We start from the raw sequence: 21,821 nt of genomic DNA, 5'->3' as shown, positions 1-21,821 counted from the left end.
ATAGATAGATAGATAGATAGATAGATAGATAGATAGATAGATAGATAAGGGGTCTCCAAAGAAACAGTACCAAAAGAGTAAATGGACAAATAGATGATGGATAGGTAGATACATGATTGATCAATTGATTGATTGATTGACACATAGATAATAAACATGAGATTATGGGAATTGCCTCAGGATTCTGGAGGAGCCTATATCAAGTCATATGGCAAACTGAAAACAGTCCCAGTGCTATGGGTGAATTCCCCACCCCACCCCCACTCCATGGTTTTGGCCCTGCCTACCCACCGACTTTGGCCATCAGGATAATACAGCCTTTCTCAGAGTATAGGCATATAGCTTTCTTTATTCTTTCAATGCGATAAAGTCACACAGTTCTTCACGTCCTATTAGACAAGTTATATAAAAATAGCTTAGAAGAGGCATTGGAAATTAAGTTTATTTTAAGAGTTCATGACAGCTGGCTTTGTTTTGCTGCTTTAAGATATACAGCTCAATGTGCTGGCTTCCTCTCAAGCCATAGGGCAGCTGCTGGCATCCACCTGAACAGTGCTGTTTGTAACCTTGAACAACAGGAGAGTTTATGCCGGAGATGCGTATGATTTCACACATAAGCCCCTCATTTGCTTGTTTGTTGTTTAGAGATAAGGTCTAATGTACTGCAGGCTGGCCCTGGACTTGTTTTATAGTTTATGGCTATGAACTACTGCTCTTCCCTGCCTTCACCTACCTAATGCTGGCATTGCAAGTATGCATTGGTTTACCTGGTTTGTGCAACACTGAAGATCGAACTTGAGGTTTCATGAATGCAAAGCAAGCAAACTACCAGCTATACTGACTAAGCTATAGCCCTAGGCACCCTCTTCAGATTTAAAGAAGCACTTTCATGTGGAAGAGATACAGTCTTGACTTTTTTTTTTAAGTTTGGACATTTGAACATTTCAAGTAGCCACGTTTTAGGGAATGGCATTATATCAGAGCTATACACTCCCATCTCATTGGATACATCATTTAAAAAAAAATTTAAAGTTAAAAATGTCACTTTAAAATGATAGGAGACAGTGCAGAACCCTAGTAAAGCAAAGAAAAATATGCAACAAATATCCTAAAATAAATACAAGACTGGTATTTTTGGTGAGGAGAGTATTTTCACTACTCCAGGCAAGTCTTTAATTCCGCCTTGGAATGTCACCAAATCTGACACAGTCTACTGGAGGTGCCCAGCCTGGTGAGGCTGCAGAATTCTATCGCTTGGCATTAACAAGCTATACATGACATTTTCTGTATCGACCACGGTGAATCTTGTATTTGCTTCTTGTAGGTGCTTCTATAGTGTTGAGTGTTCAAAGTTATTGTGGCAATCAGCTCAACCATCATATTTATTTAACAGTGAAAGCTGTGTCCATGTCCAAAGTGAAAATACTAAGTATTATTCTGTGAATAATTTAAAGTAACGAAGCTGTCCTTCCAGGCGTATTAATGTTGCCAAACTAAAGATGTAGCATTTATTTAACATTTACTCAGGCTGCTAATTAGAAAGCAATTATTTCATGTAGACATATTACAAGAAGAGAATTAAAATAATCTGTAAAAGACTAAAATTAATTGGTTTCATGATAGTTTTTATGCCACTGTTCTTGCTAAAAGCAACAATAAAAATAGCCCAGTTGTTGGTGGCAGTTCTGTTCTGTTTAGCCTCCTGTCAGGTTCTCAACTCAATAATGTTAAATTGCTTCTTTAATTCAAGGTATGCAAATAGCCCATTTCTTTCAAAGGAAAAAAGAAAAACTTAACTGTACAAGTGATTTAACCAGAAAGTAAAAGAAAAATTTCTTTTCCTGGTCCTTCTTTAAGGGGTTTCAGAGCTGTACCTGGTGGGTGGCTTTCAAAATGTTGGAAGAAAGTGGTTTGGACATAGAATAATTACTGGTTTAGGTTATGCGAAGGGAAGCGGTAGAGATCATTGAGTGCAGGAAACACTGGAAATGAAGAACTGTGTTTCCTGTCACCACCCAGAAGAACTTCAGACAATGCAGAGCACAGAGCCCTTTCATAATCGGTAGTGGGTAGTGGAAGTTTCTCGGTGGAAGCAGAACATAAGGACAGTCAGTGCCTTAAGTATTAATAAAAATGAGTATCATAGAAAAGTAATTTACATGGCCTTAAAGTAATTATTATGTGTGTTAAAACCACACGCGTTATTGCTTCCCTAAAGCACCACAAACTGGATGACTTAAAACAATAGAAATTTATTGTTTCACAGTTTCGGAGACTAGAGACCAAGATGAAGCTGTGGGAGCGTCTGCAGGCTCCTGCTAGCTCGCCCCTTTCCAGCTTCTGGGGACTTACTTGGCTTACAGATCCTCGTGGTTAACACAGTACTCTCCCTGCTCTTTTCATCATCATCTCTCTTCCTATAGTACCACCATGGGGTCAGCAGGCAAATGTGCCTGCCACCAAGCCTAACTAATCTGATCTCAGTCCCCAGGGACTCATGTGGTAGAAGGAGAGAAATGACTCCACAAGTTGTCCTAGACCTACACTTGTATGCACATGTGCAGACACACACACACATACACCCACTAAATAAATGTAAAGACATGATTTTAAAAGGATAGTCATATTGGGTTCGTCGCCCATCCCTTTCCAGTCCAAGCTTTTCTCAATTAATTGTATCTGTAACCCAGTTACCAAAAACGGTCACCATCTAAGATCTTTAGGCATCTACTTAGCACACCTGGACGAAGTCTAGACATGTTCATGTGTGACCTGGGCATTCTACATATGTGGTCTCACTACATCCTGTCACAACCGACTAGGAAAGGGCACTCCCCCGGGAAGTCAGGGAGACTAGGAAGCCAACACATGTTGGCACAAGTCTGTCCTATTTCATGCTGAGGAGCTGCCCTCTCTGGTATTATATTTTCCCCAGCCCCTCCCTGTTTTGACTATTGGCAAGTAAAGAAATAATTTCCAGAGTTCCCAAAAGCAATTTCCATCTTTCTTTATGTAGTGTGTGTGTGTGTGTGTGTGTGTGTGTGTGTGTGTGTGTGTGTGTTCAGTACCATTTCTGAGTACCCATTCTATGCACAGTCTTCTACTATACCCTGTTCTGGAGACACCATCACAAACAATTTTTAAATGTTTCAGGAAGCCTTCCCTTTGGGATATACAGAGAGGCATGGCATACAGTATGGGGCTCCACAGGTTTTGCTAGGGATATTTATTTTCAAATATTCCATCACAAAAAGCAATGGTGGCCTTCAGTTCTTGACATGAGAACATCTCAGTTCTGGTGAAGACTATGCTTTCCTCATCCCAAGAGTCTGGCAAGAGAATTCTTTTCTTAGGATTTTCAATTTCTTTCTAATTCAAATAGCGAACTTCTTTTTTGAGAATTTCACATATGCCTGTAATATATTTTGATCAAGTCTCTCTCCTATTCCCTCCCTTCACTTCCCCTCTTTTTCACGCCTATTCCTCTTCCTTCATTCTCCCACCACTGCTTCTGCTCAATTTCTTGCGTTCTCTTTTAAAGCTACCAAGTCCACTCAGTGCTGCCAGTAAGCATGTGGACACAGGGCCATGTACTGGAGCGTAGACAGACTCTCAGGACCCAGTAGGCATTGCCCTTAACAGAGTGACCAGTCTGGGAGTGTCCGATATGTCTTCGCCAGAACTGAGATGTTCTCATGTCAAGAACTGTAGGCCACCATTGCTTTTCGTGCTGGTGTATTTGAAAATAATTATCCCTAGGAAAACCTGTGGAGCCCCATACTGTATGCCATGCCTCTCTGTATATCCTAAAGGGAAGGCTTCCTGAAACTGTTTTAAAATATTGACTCTTCCTTACCTGGCAGCCAGCAATTGTCAATGTTGCCAGGTAAGGGAAAGTCAGTATTTTTCAGTGACGTGAGCCTTTAGTGTCTGCCCATGGTTTAGCAGACGGCCCTGTGTCCACACTAACAGCACTGAGTGGACTCAGTAGGCTCTGGGAGGGTGTGGGATTGTCTGTGGGAGGGTGAAGGATTGTCTCTCTGTGCGTATGCCGACTAGTTGACGGTCTCTGTGTTCATCACCATCTTGTTCAGATAAAGATGAGTACCTTCAGAGCAGTGTGATACTCTTCCCTTTTAGCAGAGTGTCTTGACTTTTCTGTTTTTCTTTCATGTGCTTCCATTGACACCTATCTCGTTGAGCCTTTGTTCTTTGTGGTGTAACAGAGGCAAAAAGTCTAATCAATGGAAGACTGTCTCCATGTATTCTGTGACCCTCCTTCTTTGCGTGAGCTCACATTTATCGGACACTCCCAGACTGGTCACTCTGTTGAGGACAGTGCCTACTGGGATGAATAAACAGAGCCCTGCACTTCTCAGTCATTGTATGAACATGAAGTCTAGGGCACCTCTGAGGACATGCGTAATAGAGACAGGGCAAAGCCAAGTCTAGCTATGTCTTTGCAGACACTGGGATCCACCCAGCAGCCTGTGAGATGCTCTGAGCCTGAGTAGTGTCTGGGCCAAGTCAAACCGAGACAGAAGAAGGTTGAAGCAACTTAGTCCACAGGTCAGCCCTCTGTGGCACTTTTACAAACACATATGCATCTCCAGAACCCATCTGGATGTAGTTCATCAAACATTCATGAGGCAAAGGGATTCACAGCCTTAAAATGATCCTGGATTAATGAACAGCTGGATTTGGAGAACGAGAGCCATGCTGCCTACAATGGTAGTTGCTGGTCACATCTGGTTATTTAGATCTAATTGAAGTCAATTAAAATAATATAAAGCATAAACATTCCATTTCTTAATTCTAGCAGACACATCTCAAGTATGGAATCAGCACTCGAGAGCTGTCATGCTGGGATATGTACATACAGAATGTTTCTGGCATGGCAGGGAGTCATATTGGGTGGCATTGACGGAGCAGGGAGGTCACAGGCTGGCATTTCTGGTTTCTTTTCAGAGGACCCACATAGTCGCTCCTCCCTTTCGACATGTCTTGTCTTCTAGAATCACTTGTATTTTTGTCCTATCCATTCTTCATGAGACTATAAGCTCTCTAAGGGCAAGATCTGGTGCTCCTGGCCCAGTGACATCACAAACAATGAAGATCTTTAAGTCAGATTCAGTGAGTACCATCATGATGGATTTACTGTATGCACACAGACGCCAAATTTCAGCAGAGGCTGGAAGAAAAGGGCAGATCAGAGAGCAGGTTTCCCCCAGTCACAAGTGTATGTGGACGGGGGCCAGATCTGTATTAAATTGAAAGATGTTTGTTTGTTCTGTAAGAAAAGGCTTCTAAGAGTACCTGCAGGTTAAAAAATGATTCTTTACATCTAAGGGATTCATTTTCACAAACCAATAGGTTAATCCCCTTAGCTTACTTGCTTTCATCCAGTACAGTTAAGATGTTTATAGGAGATAGGGTAGATTTCCATCTCTGGCTACTGTTGTTGGTTTGTTTGATAAATTGGTAGAGAATGAAACTTGCTGAGAACATTACTTTTCACAACCAGAAACGTGAAATGCTTTGTCTTTCATCCAACCTCTCTTGTAGCTAAGAGGCCTATAAGGGCATTTTAACATAGAGCATGCAAAGGATACTTCATTTAAGAGACTTTCCATTGTTCTACAAAGTTGAAATCCTAAATAACTAACATGTGAAGATTTAATTCACATTTTATGACTTGTTTCTTATTTTCAAAATAATGGCACTTTGTAAATGCATTCTGAGAGTGAATTGGGAAGGGGAGGATCAGGCTTTCAAGAAGCAAATACCCAAATATACATTACCAATAATTCAGGGTTATACCAAACCCCATAGGGTTACAGTATTTTTAATATTACTAATATTAATTACATAATATTACTAATATGAACTATTTTTATGAACACATTTTTATGTGCATTTGTTTATTGCCTGCATATATATCTGTGTGAGTGCCTTGGGTCCCTTGAATCTGGAGTTACAGACAGTTGTAAGCTACCTTGTGGATGGAGGGAATTGAACCCTTGTCCTTTGGAAAGGTAGCCGGTGTTCTTAAGCATGGAGTCATCTCTCCAGCCCCCAAGAGTTAATCTTAATTCATGGAAAGATAGCAAGATGACCTTCTTAAGACCTGCCCAGGAAGACAATGGCTTATACCTGTTTATTATGATAAAGTAGATTTAAATTCTGGGGCCTGCCACATCCCCAGCTTGAGTTCAGTTGAAACTAAACAGGTTTTGCTCTACAATGTTAATATTCTAGAAATCTCTAGGGATAGAGAGAACCCCAGGTTTGTTGTGATTTGCTAAGATAAAATAATCTGGAAAGAATCTGAATTGCCTTCAACACCTGTAAGATGGACCCACCAAAAAACAACAACAAAACAAACAAACAAAAAAAACAAGTCTGTTCTTTTAGAACCTCACAATTTGTCCGTTCACCTGACTCAAATTGGGGGAAGGTCCTTTGGGAACATCAAATGGCTGTGGGAGGTAATGGAAGATTAGAAGCTTTAGAAACAAAATGACGGTCTGAATTCTGTCTCCATCACATTCTAACTGTATCTTTACAAACAGATCACTTGGAAGCCCAAAGTCCATGTATCAGTCAGTTCTTGAAGTATTCCCACCTTCCTAGAATACTGTAAGGGATAAATAATATGCCAAACAAGTGCGAAGTAGAAAAAGAGGAAAAGCTATTGCAGATAATTTTCAATATACTTGCAGGAAGAGAAGACACTATCCTGCACATATAGCATGTAACTTGGATCTTCTATGATGAGCACTCTAAAGGAAATTATGTTGTAGAAATTCTGTCTGCTTTCTGCCAGACACTGCTTAAGACATGTTCTTTCATTTAATTCTCATAACATACATGTGAGATATGACTACGACTGAGCTGTAATTGTGTCCTGTTAACAGAGAAGGAAGCCAAGAGGCAGGAAAGTAAAGTAATTTGTCTTTTGTGCATTGGGTAGTGCTAGATATGAACCCAGCTCTGCCCTCTTCTCGAGACGCCTTTGTATTTTCTTTAAAAATAAACAACTAAACTCAATCTTTCTTAAGAAGCCAGCACCATGAGCCATGCCTCCAAGTCATAAGGGATTGCCCATATGGGCTCAGAATCTGAAAGAAGCATTACTCATCTAGGCTCCTAGAGTAGAGAGAATCCCTTCTACATCATCAGCTGAGCCTGAACATCTGCAGGAAAAAGAAGTGTGTACTCTGCTCAGAGGTAGAGTCAAAAACCAGAGGAAAAGACTCAGATTGCATAACTTTTGGTACAGTACTCAAGTCTGCATGGCAGTGTGCCTCATGCTACCTAAGAATTAGAGAGGATTTGGGGCCAAAAAGCAGGAGGTCCTAGGTCCATGAGTTACTGATTCCATAGACGTTTGTCTCTGTGAAACACAAGGACAATTAGACAGTGTGCTTTTTCTTGCTCTTTCAAAACCTTATTACAAAGAGAAGATTTGTGTATTTCACAGAATGGAAGGATAAAAATTCAATATTGGATGAACTCATTGATTTAGCCTCTAGTAAGAGACTCATGGTGAATCACTATAGAAGGAAAAAAACATGTGATATAGCAGGAAATACAAGGTCAGAGTTCAGGCTCGGGCTTTCAAACAACTCCTAAAAGCCAGTATTTCTGAGGGCAGCACCTTCAATGGCCTAAGACCCTCCACCAGACCCACCCCTTAAAAAGTAAAAATACCTCTAATATTAAAGCTATGGGATTAAGCTACAAATGGATGACAAACAACATCCAAGCTGTAGCTAATGTTTTTCACAGCATTTGTATTCACATGCATGGGAAGTCTGAGTTTAATAATAGTTAAGTTTAACTTAAGTTAGCTATGACATATTATATTTTTATGAGGCTCTCCAGTCTTAAATCCATGCTGTTTTAAGCCCTCCTTATTTTTCAAATCCTCTTTACACTTCTTTCATTTGAATTTCTATAGTTTGCAACATATGATCAATATATACGTTTTAATTTATTCATTTTGACGATTAAACTTACAATAACAAAAAAAATCAACAATTATGATCAATTCCTTGACATGTTAAAAAAAGAAACAGCAATAAACATTGTTTAGCTGACCTGACTACTGTTTGCAAATGGTTGGCCATCAGCATTATTAACTGAGGAATCTACTATTTCCCTGATTTTCCTAAGCAAAGATGAAAGGGCAGGTTATGTTATGGGTGGTTCAGAAACCACAAAACTATTCCTAAACTGAATATGGTGTTTCTCCTGTGTTACTAATACGTTCTTGGTTAGTAGAACACTAAAGGCCAGTAACCTTCAGGAATGGGAATGAAGGAGAATCAAAAGATCAAAAGATCGCTTACGACCTTACCTTAGTAGCCCAAGCTAAGGGAAGAAGTATAGAATTCGGGGCCAGTGAGATGCCTGTCGTATGGGTGTTTGCCACCAAGCCTGACATCTAAGGCTGATGACCTCAGTTCCGACCCTGAGAAGAAACCAGCTTCCATAGATTGTCTTCTGACCTATGTGCAGCATGGCATGCTCCTCCCAAACCCATAAATGTATTTTTTTTAAAGAAATAAAGAGGGAGAGGAATTCCATAAAAGGCAGGGTGGCTGGAGATTTGAAGTGAAGTCAGAGTTCCTATCCAAATATGTAAACTGAAAATGAAAGGTTGGTTAAGATGCCCCTGACCATCATCCTCCAACTTGGCTTCACTAGATGTTGTAGGGAAACAGCCTGATTGCCTTCGATCAACCGGAGCCCAGTCAGAGTCTGAGGTGACTGCCCTATCCCCACAACTCTTCTCAACCATGCCAAGCCACCCACCCAGATTGGATTCTTGCCAGCTGGCACTGGACTTTTGACTTCTCATTTTTCTTTTGTTATTTCTTTCTTTCTTAGAATTTTCTTTGGTAATTCTTCAGTCCACCCAGACCAGCCCTGCCCTGTTTACCATGCCTGGCCAACACTCCTCAAAGGACTAATGTGCTGGCCATGCCCAGCTCCTCTTAGGAGCTGAATGAATTGTGACCCCAGCTTTTATGCTTAGCTTGGAGACCAGCTGCGCCTTTGAGCTTTTCCCAGAGATGCTGGCTGAGGCTGCACCTGCAGAGTGATGAATTTGCCCTGGCCTGAAAGAAGAAGGAGAAAGGGGGAGAATCAAAAGATCACTTGTGTCCATCCTCTTTGCACACTAGTGTATTTATACCACTCAAACACACCAGAGAATTTTAGAGTCTATTAAACAGTAATTACAGCATAAAAAATAAAATGTGGGAAAGGACTATTATATTTTGCTTTGGGAGCCAGAAAAAAAATTACCACAGAAATTTAAAATGAGCTTAGGAAATGCTGAATCAGAGCATTTGGGATTTACTTTGTCTCTCTCTTTACCAAACAACTGGGTCATTTTGATCACCTAGGGAATATCTAAGAGTTCTATCTGCATTTCATTTTAAATAGGACCTTACAAAAACAAAAAGTAAAAGTGAGACTAAATGCCTTAAAAAAAAAAAAACCTCTAATAAAGTTTTCTTCAGAAAACTTTAAGTTTATAATTGTAGGTTTTCACACATGCAGTGTTTATGGGTAATATCCAGGTACTTCTATCTAATCACTTAGCTATCAAATTTTCCCTGTAATTCAGTGATCACGTTAGTCTATATTTCAGATGAGGTACACCATGGCCGTAGGCTATAAAAAGGCCTCAGAGAGCAGTTGGGTGCTGTTCAGCCTGCACAGCTGAAATGTTTGGGTGGATTACTCTGTCTTTCCACTGTATTAGACCCAACTACCTTAACATGCCTGGCCCTGGAAAGCCAAGAAATTCTAAGGTTAAGAACCTTGGAATGTTAACATCCATCTGTCTATCACAATTTAATAGCAAAAAGAGAAGGGAAAAAAAGAACAGAGGGAGGAAGGGACAATTGCTTTTGTTGAAAGTAGCTAGGAGTGTAGTTTTCTGGGCCATCTGAGGAATGGGTTGATCTGATGAGTACTTAGTATACATCTGGCCTGGGAAGCTATAAAGACTTTTATTCTCTACCTGCTTAGTTACAGGACTTGTTCAAGGTCATCTAGAAAGTCTGTGGTGAAGACAAAATGAATCCTTTCTCCGGCAGGTATTTAGTTATGCTGGTTGGCCGGCTCAGGCATACTGCCGCATTGCTAGCCGATGAGTAATGTGGACCCTCAGGAGAATTCTGTATGCAAAACACCCCCTGCAAGCTTCCTTCAGCCCTCGCGATGAGATATGCCTTATTGTTTCCTCATTCATTATGGAGATAGATCTCTTCCTTCTGTTGGGATTTAAATCTGTGGTCCCCACCTTGGACAATATCTGAACCAGGAATATTACTTAGAAAAATGGCTAGACAAAGAAATTTAACAGTCAGGGAAGGTTAAAGGCCAAATAAAAAGTCTGAGAAGTTAATGTCTAGCCTGTGTATGTTAGCAGTTTAGATGCACTTGCCAGGTCCTTTTTCCTTTGGAAGGGAAATAAAATGGATCCTCCATAAAAGATTTACTGTCATCTCTTTCTCTAGCTCCAGTGTGCCCATCTACATTAGGTTCAGAACTTCAGGGGTATCCTCTGCTGACTTCACCTACTCCCTATTTCCTTCTATCCTCAACATCCACAAAAAGTGACTCAGATCCAAGATGAGACATCAAACCTGTAAAGACAACAGCTAACATGTATTGGGCATTCGCTATGTACCAGGCACTCTGTCAAAGCTTTACATCTGTCATGTCAATGCTCGCTACTCTTGCAAAACAGATTTTACGATTTCCATTTTCAAAAAGAAAAGGAAACCGAGACTTAGGAAGTTTCAGTATTTTTTCAAAGGTCACGGGCCCGAATTTGAAACCAGGCCTTTCTCAAAGCCGTGCTTTTAATTCTAAAGTAAGGTTCCTATTTGGTACAAAAGCTTAAAGTCCTTGAGAGTGTCTACTGTAAGCATCTTTATGTGCAACAGAGGTCAGCATGGACTTCAGGCCCAGAACACATCCTTCTGGAAGATCAGTTCATGAAGTTGACTTCATATTATCAAATTACTACGACCTGCCCCTGCCATGAGGGTGGCTACTGGGAGAATTTGCACTGATATAATAATTCTTTTTTAACCCTGTATGACTAGAGTGAACATTGAATTTGAACAAAATCCCGCTTATCCATCGTTGAAGTTATTCTCAAAAGGGAATATGAAGGGTTACATTGCAGTAGTTCAGATTTGCAGACTCGAGAGCCAAGATAAGTAACATTTTCAGAGTATTTTTTAATATTCTACCTTAATTTTTAAGTGTATGAGCATTTTGCTGCACGTATGTACACATACCATATTCATGCCTCATACCTGTGGAGGTGTCTTAGGGTTGCTATCGCTGTGGAGAAACATCATGACCAAATGCAACTTAGCGTAGAAAGGGTTTTGCTTATGTTTCTATCACAGAGGGAATTCATGGCAGAAACTCAGGCAGGGCAGGAACCGGGATGTAGGAGCTGATGCAGAGGCCATGCAGGGGTGCTGCTTACTGCCTTACTCCTCATGGCTTGCTCAGGCTGTTTCTTATAGAACCCAGGACCACCAGCCCAGGGACAGCCCCACCCACTATGGACTAGACCCTCCCACATCAATCACTAATTAAGATAATATCCTACAGGGTTGTTCATCCGGGGCTCAGTCTTATGGATGCATATTCTCAATTGAGGTTTCCTCCTCTCAGGTGACTCTACACGTGTCGAGCTGACTAAAACCAGTCAGCATTCTCTGGCACTGGAGTTAGAGGCCATTGCAAGCTGCCAGGTTGGTGCTGGGAACCAAACCAGGGTCTGCTGGAAGCGCAAGGACAAAACCAGGGCTCCTCTCCAGCCTGCTAGAACTTTTCTGGGTTGTAACAATCTTTCCATCAGAGAGAGTGTGTGTAAAAAAGCAGATGTCTTAGGTTGTTTTGTCTTCATCTGAGGATCAAATTTAGTTCTCCACTATTGTAAATAGACCGTCCAAGGGCAATAGTAATTCCAAGTCAGAGGTTCAAAAGATTAGTTGTTTTTGCAGTGCTGGGGTCAACCTTGGATGCCCCATACACAAGGCCATCACTCTTCCACTGGGCTGCACTCTCGGCTTGCCATCTGTACTCTATTTGTCTACATGAGGCTTCCATTTAACTCTAATGCAGTATTTGCTCTGTAGGTTTCTAGCTATTAATTCTAGTTACCACTAGTTGAAAATAGAAATCCATGCCCCAGGGCCTTACAAGCTTTGCTCATTGGCTGAAAATAGAATGAAATGACTCAGTGAAATTCCAGAGATCCAAGTAAGTTTTGAGGGCCCTCCATGGGAGGCACTGTTTCTTATGTATTCCTTAGACTTACTTAAAATAATTTACTTTCCTAAAATAATTTACTTGCTTAAAATAATTTTCATGTATGTATAATATGTAAGTGGCCTTAATTTTAACTATGAACGGGGGGAAAAAAGAACTCAAGTAGCTTGCATCAGGCGATGCATCCAAGAAGGGAGAAATCAGAGTTTGGATATAAATCTCTTGACCTCCTCATCCCCAAAGAGCCCTATTTCTATAGTCCCACAGCCTTTGTTTGCTTCTTGTCTTTTCTTACAGAAACAGAGATGTTTCTTGCAGAAACAGAGATGTATGTGAGCATGATTCTACGGTAAACGTGTTTTTCTTTTGTCCCAACTCATATGAACTTAATGCATACATTCAGCCTCATGTCCTACCAGATACCATCATTTTGATTACCATCCAAACTAAAACAAACGGGGAAGGTGAGTGTTGGGGTCATTTCTATCAGGGTGATGGCCATGTACTCCATTTCCCTTGGGATTTTATATTCAGAGCAGAGTGTCCCAAACATATCTCACTGGGAGACAACAACATCAAATGTAATTGTCTAATTATTTTAAGGCCTCTCTTGAAATGTGTTCCTTGCCAATTCTGAGCCTTTAAGGCCACAGTTTGTTCTTTAAGGGATTGTTTCCTGAAACTGCCAGACTTTTTTTTTTGTGGAACATTATTCTCATAATTAGCAGAATATATTCTTTTTACATTTGACAAATTTAACATGCCAGTCCCAGAATAAAGGGTTTTGCTGTTGTTTGTGTGTGTGTGTTTAACTAATCCATACCAGCCGTTTTTTAGTTTTACAGAATTGAAAATAGTTAATTCATATGTGTGATAAAAGCTAACCTAAATTATAATGTACTCACTGTCATTTTTACAGCATTCGGTATACTCTCCCTCATTTTCAGTTCAGTTGTACTAAGTATATTAAGACTTGAAATTGTTCATTGTTCAACTAAAACTGTATCACTTAGACACTAATTCCTTCACTTGGTTCTTGGCAGTTAGCTTTCTACTTTCTAGTTCTATGATTTTTAACATCAGATACCTCTTAAAAACGGAATCATACAGTATATTTCTGTTTGTTAGTGTCTCTGAGATTCATCCTTATTGTACCATATGGTTGGCTTTATAGTGACTAAGATAATTTGCTTGCTGGTTCTGTGACAAAGGCCCTTTGCAAAAAACAACTCAGGGAGGAAAGGATATGTTTGGCTTACATATCCTGATCACAGCCCATCCTAAGAGAAACCAAAGCAGCAAATCAAGAGGGCAGGAACCTGAAGGCAGAAACGGAAGCACAGACTATGGGAGAGTATTGCTTACTTTCTGGCTCCACCAGGCTTATGTTCAGCCATCTTTCTTATACTCCAAGAACGACCTGCCTAGGAGTGGCACAGCTCCCACTGGGCTATCCCACATCAATTATTAGTCAAGAAAATGCCTCCATAGACTTGTCAATAGCACAATCTGGTGGTGATGTCTTAGTTAAGGGTTCCTCCCAAATTACTCTAGTTTGTGTCAAGTTGGCAGAAAAAGAAAAAAAAAAAAAAAGAAAAGAAAAGAAAACCTAACAGTAACCATTCTTAGGAGAATGGATCAGAGGATCCCAGCACCCACATACCAAGATACAAGCATACTAAAATGCCTAACATAAAATGATGGGGTATTTGTATATAATTTTTGTACACACCTTCCTGTGAGGAGTACTCTAAACCATCTCTGCATTACTTATAATACTCAATTCAGTTTAAATTCTATGTAAATACTTATTCAATACATCCCATTTTTTCCTGAATACTTTCCATCTAAGGGTGACTGAGTCAGTAATGGGAAATTCAAGGACACTGAAAGTCAATTGTATGTATCAATTTTTCTTTATCTATTTCTCTATTGATAGAACTGTAGGTTGCCTCCAACTCCTGACTATTGTAAACAATTTTGGAATGAACATGGGTAATCAAATGGCACTTTTATATTTGCCTTTAATTATTTCATCTCCATACACAGAAGCAGAAATGGTGAATGGTATGATAATTTTTAAAATATTTATTTTTTTAACTTTTGAAAATTGCACACTGGCTTTATAATTTTTTTGAGAATGTCCTATATTATTTCCTATAATGGCTACTGTACATCCTGACCATTGCATAAGGGTTTCAATTCCTCTGTTACCACTTCCTATTTTCTACTTTCTTACTAGGACCACTCTAATGTGTATGAGATGATAACTCATTATGGTTATCATATATATTAATTTTATGGTCTGTAATGTTAATCTGTTTTTTTTTTTTCATTGCTTGTTGGTCATTTTTGTATGGGGGGGGGAGACTGTCCATTTAGTCCTTTCGAGCTTTGGTTGTTTTTTTGTTGTTTGTTTGTTTTTACTGCTGTTGTTCAATTGTTGGACTTACTAATACTTATTTTTAACCCTTTCCCCAATAAATGACTTCAAAATATGCTCACACAGTTTTTAGGTTGCCTTTGTATCTTGTTGATTTCATGCACAGAAGGCTGCAAGAGTAAAATCATCCTACTTGTCTATTTTTGCTTTTAGGTCATACCCAACAAATAACTGTGAAACCCAACATTGAAATTTTCCTTCTCTGCTTTCTTCTTGGAATTTTATTATTCTGTGTGCTATACTTAGGCTCTCAACATAATCTGAGTTATTTTTTGGTAGACAATGCAAGCTAAGGCTGCTTCCTTATCTTTTCCATGTGGATATCCAGTTCTGCCAGTATTACCATACTTTTTCAGTTGTGAAGTTTTATTTTGTTTTGTTTTGTTTTTTTGTCAGATTATTTTTGTTTATATCTGGGTTTAATGCCCCACTGGTCTATTTGTCTGTGTCCATCCACTGTATTCTAGAAGTTTCATTGTCTTTTTCCAAAAGAACCAAATCCAGGGTTGGGAGACATATATGATATGAAATCTGACCTTCTGGTCTCTGAGAATTCATGGTTGTTCAGTTGACTGAGGCTGTATATGTGCAAAGACAAATCTGAACTCTTCAATATAATTGTCTCATCCTGTAATTGAAACTGAATGATCACACCAGTGATCACACCAGTAAGACCCATGGAAGCTATCTTTTCAATAGTAATACACTAATTGTAGAGTTTCTAAAATAATTTTAATGTGTACTTTCTTTCCTAATATATATATATATATATATATATATATATATATATATATATATTTAATTCAATCAAAACATAAAAGCTTGCAGTAATTCTATCCCAGAGTTCTGAAAGGAAGGTTTGCACTTTTGGCATTCTAGTATAAATTTAGATTGAGGACTAAACTCTGGCAGATTTTTTTTTAAAGTTCATAATGCCCTTGAACTTGTCTTGAAATCAATCTAAACCAGTGGTCCTCAAGCTGCAGGTCACCACCCCTTTGCAGGTCATAGATCAGATATCCTGTTTCTCAGATGTTTACATTACGATTCACTAGAATTTGAAGTAGCAACAAAATAATTTTACAGTTGGGGGTGACCACAACATAAGGAACTGTATCAAAGGGTCCCAGCATTAGGAAGGTTGAGAAGCACTGCTTTAAACAGAAACAGGCATAGGGTGAACTAGGATGAACTTGTGGAGTTAACAATATTTACAAAATATCATTCTGTAAGTTTGTATTTTATAAAATTTACTGATAAACATCAAAATTAGGTAACGTTATAGTATTGAAAAGTTTCAAATGTGTAATAAATGGCAAAGTAATCAGATTTGGTGGCAAAGACAATAACAGTGCTTATCCACAGACCAGAAAGCTTCTAGCATCAGGGCCACACAAATTCATTCCACCTCAGACTTGTCCCAAGATGAATGGCATGATATTACCTTGTGAGACTAGTAACAAGATTTGCATATTAAAACAACAAAAAGTTTTAAGGCTTTTAAAATTTTTCTCTTAAAATATGACTCAACTGTTTGTATTATCATATTTGTATTATCATATTTTTGTTGTTTTTTTGTCAAATGCAAACATATGCTTTACAAAGTAAAAAGGCAATACAAAGTGCTGACATGAAGTGACAGCTCTCTGTGTTCTGAACACCAGAATTACATGCATTGTTCTTAATGGTTATTTCTAGAAAACAAAAGTAACTGAAGTTCTTCAGTACTCAAAGCTGAAATGCATTATAACAGGAAAATATATGGAAACACATAACTCTGTGTAGTGTAGTTAGCCAGAGGCTAGTCTGTTCTTAGAAAATCAAAATTAATGCCAGTTAGCTATATAATGGCTTTTTGTACCTAGTTGGAGTTCAGAACACTAGAACCAGTAACCACTGGTCTTATATAAACTAGCAAGACACAGACCCTTTATCTAGCTGCCATCTTGTTAAGTCAATAGGATCAGATATTTGTCGGAGAGCTACTATTCAACTAAGACTACATATGTAGAAATACAATAACATGACAATAAATGACCAATACAACTTTTATGAGCATTTAGTATGTGCCAAACACTGTACTTAGAGTTTTATATAGATTTCTGCTTTTCATTTTATAACATAGATTCAGTTCTTCAATAAAACTATAAGAATCCTTTATAAACAAACCCTATTTTGTAACTTGAATAAATTAAGAGATGATACAATATATCCATGGCCTGTGGCTGTTAAGTAGCCAGTGATAGTCCAAGGAGTTTAATTAAAACAGAGATGTTAGGCATACACACATTTTCTTTTTCAGTGGTAGGGATTGAAGTGAGAGTCTTTTGCGTGGAGGCCAGTGTTCTACCACACAACTCTGTTTCTTGCCTGGGACATATTTTCACATGTATGCATTGAGTATATTTGTGTTTTTAAGAAAGATTTATAGTGAGGCAGAGTTGCCATTGCCTTATCCAGCCAAGATCTCATAGCTATTAGCACATAGGGAAAGCTGCTATTCCACAGTTTCAGAAAATTAACTTCTTACATAAAAGTATTTGAGCTTAAAACACAATGTACCATTTGGAAAAGAAAGAATCTCTGAAAACAAATGTGGTATTAATGAAAAAAGGGTAACTTAAGATACACTGAGTCTTTCATAAACTACCATCTCTGTTTGGCTCTTACTAAGAGTGACTTTTCATCTTTTTTTAATTAAATATCTTTTTAAAAATTTTTACACTTTATTTACTTTGTATCTTCCCTCTAGTTCCCTTCCTCCTCCCCTCCCAATTGCTCCCTTCCTCCCCCTTCTCTACACATGCCCCTCCCCAAGTCCACTGATAGGGGAGGGTTTCTTTTTCTTCCTTCTGATCCTAGTCTGTTAAGTCTCATCAGGAGTGCCTGCATTGTCTTCCTCTGTGGCCTGGTAAGGCTGGTCCCCCCTCAGGGGGAGGTGAACAAAGAGCAGGCCAATCAGTTCATGTCAAAAGCAGTCCCTGTTCCCATTACTATGGAACCCACTTGGAACTAAACTGCCTTGGGCTACATTTGTGCAGGGGTTCTAGGTTATCTCCATGCATGGTACTTGGTTAGAGTACGAGTCTCAGGAAAGACCCCTGTGCTCAAATTTTTTGGTTCTGTTGCTCTCCTTGTGGACCTCCTGTCCTCTCCAGATCTTACTATTTCCCACTTCTTTCATAAGATTCCCTGCATTCTGCCCAAAGTTTGGCCATAAGTTTCAGTCTGCAGGGCAGAGCCTTTCAGAGGCCCTCTGTGGCAGGCTCCTAACTTGTTTCCTTAGAAGCATAAAACATGCACTTTCTAAAGTAATCTTTGTTTTTAAATAAATGGCATCTTTAGGATTTCCTGGGTGTTCCAAGTATGAGTGTGAGTTTAGTGACTATCGTGGAGTATGTGCAGTTCTAATTATAAAAGTACAGTTCTAGCCGGTGTCAGCGCAGCAAGTGGGCTATGGTAAGAGCATCTAAGGCTCGGTGTCTGCTTAGATGCTCTGAAAGCATTTTGAACACAGTTTTCCGGCTATGTGAGTGGCTATACCCTCATAGTAAACAAAAGACAGTCCACAGAATAAGCATAACATCTTCCCTGATCTAATTTTCAGACACGTCTCCAGACTTTGATTTTGGCGGACGTAACTTCTTCACGAACCTGTGCACGTGCCTGGAACCGCATGACACGGTCCAAGGACTTCAGATTGCTTCGCGCCTCTCGGGAAGTTCAGAAACACATACTTCCCGACTCTGGAATTCTGTTCAACTGAGACTCGCTTGAATGTTTACACTATCTGTTTGCTGTTCTACTCACCACTGAATAGCGTTCAGATCCTGGTCGGGAACTGGGCGTGTTCGTCAAGCCACCATGGCCAGATTGAGCGTGGGGATAGCAGCTTGCAGAATGGTGCTGGGTTTGCTGATGACTTCATTAACTGAGTCTTCCCTACTGAATAGCGAGTGTCCCCAGCTTTGTGTGTGTGAAATTCGTCCTTGGTTTACCCCACAGTCCACGTACAGAGAAGCCACCACTGTCGATTGTAATGACCTCCGCCTAACAAGGATCCCTGGCAACCTCTCCAGTGACACGCAAGTGCTTCTCTTACAGAGCAATAACATCGCCAGGACCGTGGATGAGCTGCAGCAGCTTTTCAACTTGACTGAGCTGGATTTCTCCCAGAACAACTTCACAAACATCAAAGAGGTAGGGCTGGCAAACCTGACTCAGCTCACGACCCTGCATCTAGAGGAAAATCAGATTTCAGAGATGACGGATTACTGCCTGCAAGACCTCAGCAACCTTCAGGAACTCTACATCAACCATAACCAGATCAGTACAATCTCCGCCAATGCCTTCTCTGGCTTGAAAAATCTCTTAAGGCTGCACCTGAATTCCAATAAGTTGAAAGTGATTGATAGCCGCTGGTTTGATTCTACACCCAACCTGGAAATTCTCATGATCGGGGAAAATCCTGTGATTGGAATCCTGGACATGAACTTCAGACCACTCTCCAACTTGAGGAGCCTAGTTTTGGCAGGAATGTACCTCACCGATGTTCCTGGAAATGCCTTGGTAGGCTTGGATAGCCTCGAGAGCCTATCATTTTATGACAACAAACTGATCAAAGTTCCTCAACTTGCCCTGCAGAAAGTTCCAAATTTGAAATTCTTAGACCTTAATAAAAATCCCATTCACAAAATCCAAGAAGGGGACTTTAAAGATATGCTTCGGCTGAAAGAACTAGGGATCAACAACATGGGAGAGCTGGTCTCAGTGGACCGCTATGCCCTGGATAACTTGCCAGAACTGACAAAGCTAGAGGCAACCAATAACCCCAAGCTGTCATACATCCACCGTCTGGCTTTCCGAAGCGTCCCGGCTCTGGAAAGCTTGATGCTGAACAACAATGCCTTGAATGCTGTTTACCAAAAGACGGTAGAATCTCTCCCCAATCTGCGTGAGATCAGCATTCATAGCAATCCCCTGCGGTGTGACTGTGTCATCCACTGGATTAACTCCAACAAGACCAACATCCGCTTCATGGAGCCCCTCTCCATGTTCTGTGCCATGCCGCCCGAATACAGAGGGCAGCAGGTGAAGGAGGTGTTGATCCAGGACTCAAGTGAACAGTGCCTCCCCATGATCTCACATGACACATTCCCAAATCATTTAAACATGGACATCGGCACAACGCTTTTTCTAGACTGTCGGGCCATGGCTGAGCCGGAACCGGAGATCTACTGGGTCACTCCCATTGGAAATAAGATAACCGTGGAAACCCTGTCAGACAAATACAAGCTGAGCAGTGAGGGCACCTTGGAGATAGCAAATATACAGATCGAGGACTCAGGAAGGTACACCTGTGTTGCCCAGAACGTCCAAGGAGCAGACACTAGAGTGGCCACGGTCAAGGTTAATGGGACCCTTCTGGATGGTGCCCAGGTGCTGAAAATATATGTCAAACAGACAGAATCTCATTCCATTTTAGTATCCTGGAAAGTGAATTCCAATGTCATGACATCAAACTTAAAATGGTCATCCGCCACTATGAAGATTGACAACCCCCACATAACATACACAGCCAGGGTTCCGGTAGACGTTCATGAATACAACCTAACACATCTGCAGCCTTCTACAGATTACGAAGTGTGTCTCACGGTATCCAACATCCACCAGCAGACTCAAAAGTCCTGTGTCAATGTCACAACCAAAAACGCTGCCTTCACGCTGGACATCTCAGACCATGAAACCAGCACAGCCCTTGCTGCAGTAATGGGGTCCATGTTCGCTGTCATCAGTCTCGCGTCCATCGCTGTGTACATCGCTAAAAGGTTTAAGAGGAAAAATTACCACCATTCGCTAAAAAAGTATATGCAAAAAACCTCTTCCATCCCACTGAACGAGCTGTACCCCCCACTCATTAACCTCTGGGAAGGTGACAGTGAGAAGGACAAAGATGGCTCAGCAGACACCAAGCCAACCCAGGTGGACACATCCAGAAGCTATTACATGTGGTAACTCAGTGGGTATTTTGCTTCTGGTAGTAAGGAGCACAAAGACATTTTTGCTTTATTCTGCAAAAGTAACAAGGTGAAGAAGACTTTTGTACTTTTGACTTTGCTAGTTTGTGGCAGAGTGGAGAGGATGGGTGGATATTTCAAAGTTTTTTAGTATAGCGTATCGCAAGGGTTTGACACGGCTGGTAGTGACCCTCAGCTTCCAGTTTGTGTTTGGTTTTTATCCTTATCATTATTATGATTATTATTATTATTATTATATTATTATTATTTTATTTTAGTTGATGTGCTAAACTCAATAATGCTGTCTTAACTACAATGCTCAATAAAAATGTTTAATGACAGGTGGGGGTTCCCTTGTGCTTGACCCCTTCTTCTGAAGCCATCAATACACAGAACCGTGTCCTCTCAAAAGCTAACGTGGTTTGGAAGCAGCATTAAATCCTTTGTAGCAATCTGGTCTACAGACTTTTAACTCAAGCTAAGACTGAACTTGCTACTTTGTTGAATGATGTTAGTTGACTGTACTGTAATGTTGTATCAACTGAACTGAATGTTTGCCTTTCAGCAACCACTTTCCTTTCCTTCCTCTTTCTTTTGTAATAGTTGAAGAGGCTTAGAACAAGCTAACAGGCAATAGAAACATGTATATCAGATTTTCTAATGTAATGAACTACATGTTAATTGTTACTATATTCTTTTTATCTTTAGTAGACGATTTTAAAGAAGAAAAGATAATTTTGTTGTGTTTAACTCACCAACTTGGTGTATCATGAAGACAGAAGTATAATAAATTAGTTTGTTCTGATTTTTTAGAACACTTGCAATCCTGTATCATTTATTAGTTCTTGCCAGTTACAGAGGTAATATCTTCCACACCAGTGCAGAAGACAACCAGAGCATGCATGTCTATGTTTTCTTTCACAGTCGGGCCCTAAAATCTTTTGAGTTCTTCTTGTAAAGAAAGAAGCATCCATTTTAACTAAGACGTCCTGGGCCAGTGAGATGGCTCAGTGAGTAAAGGTTCCTGCCACCAAACCAGGCTC

The 21,821-nt window shown here is 40.0% G+C and overlaps 1 protein-coding gene across 1 annotated transcript in view; it reads left to right on the top strand.

Moving 5' to 3' along the window:
• Positions 1-21,552, top strand: part of Lrrn1 (leucine rich repeat neuronal 1) — a 39,645-nt gene extending 18,093 nt beyond the window's left edge. Inside the window, exon 2 of the mRNA XM_055628627.1 lies at positions 18,369-21,552. Within this exon, the coding sequence (XP_055484602.1) occupies positions 18,626-20,776 (2,151 nt within the window). The 5' untranslated portion in view covers positions 18,369-18,625 and the 3' untranslated portion in view covers positions 20,777-21,552. The remainder of the gene's footprint in view (positions 1-18,368) is intronic.
• Positions 21,553-21,821: the final 269 nt, after the last annotated feature.

This window comes from Psammomys obesus, unplaced genomic scaffold, assembly GCF_907164565.1.
Source record: "Psammomys obesus unplaced genomic scaffold, mPsaObe1.curated_primary_1811, whole genome shotgun sequence".
In the NCBI taxonomy this organism is placed as follows: domain Eukaryota; kingdom Metazoa; phylum Chordata; class Mammalia; order Rodentia; family Muridae; genus Psammomys; species Psammomys obesus.
This window is presented reverse-complemented; position numbering and strand designations above follow the sequence as displayed.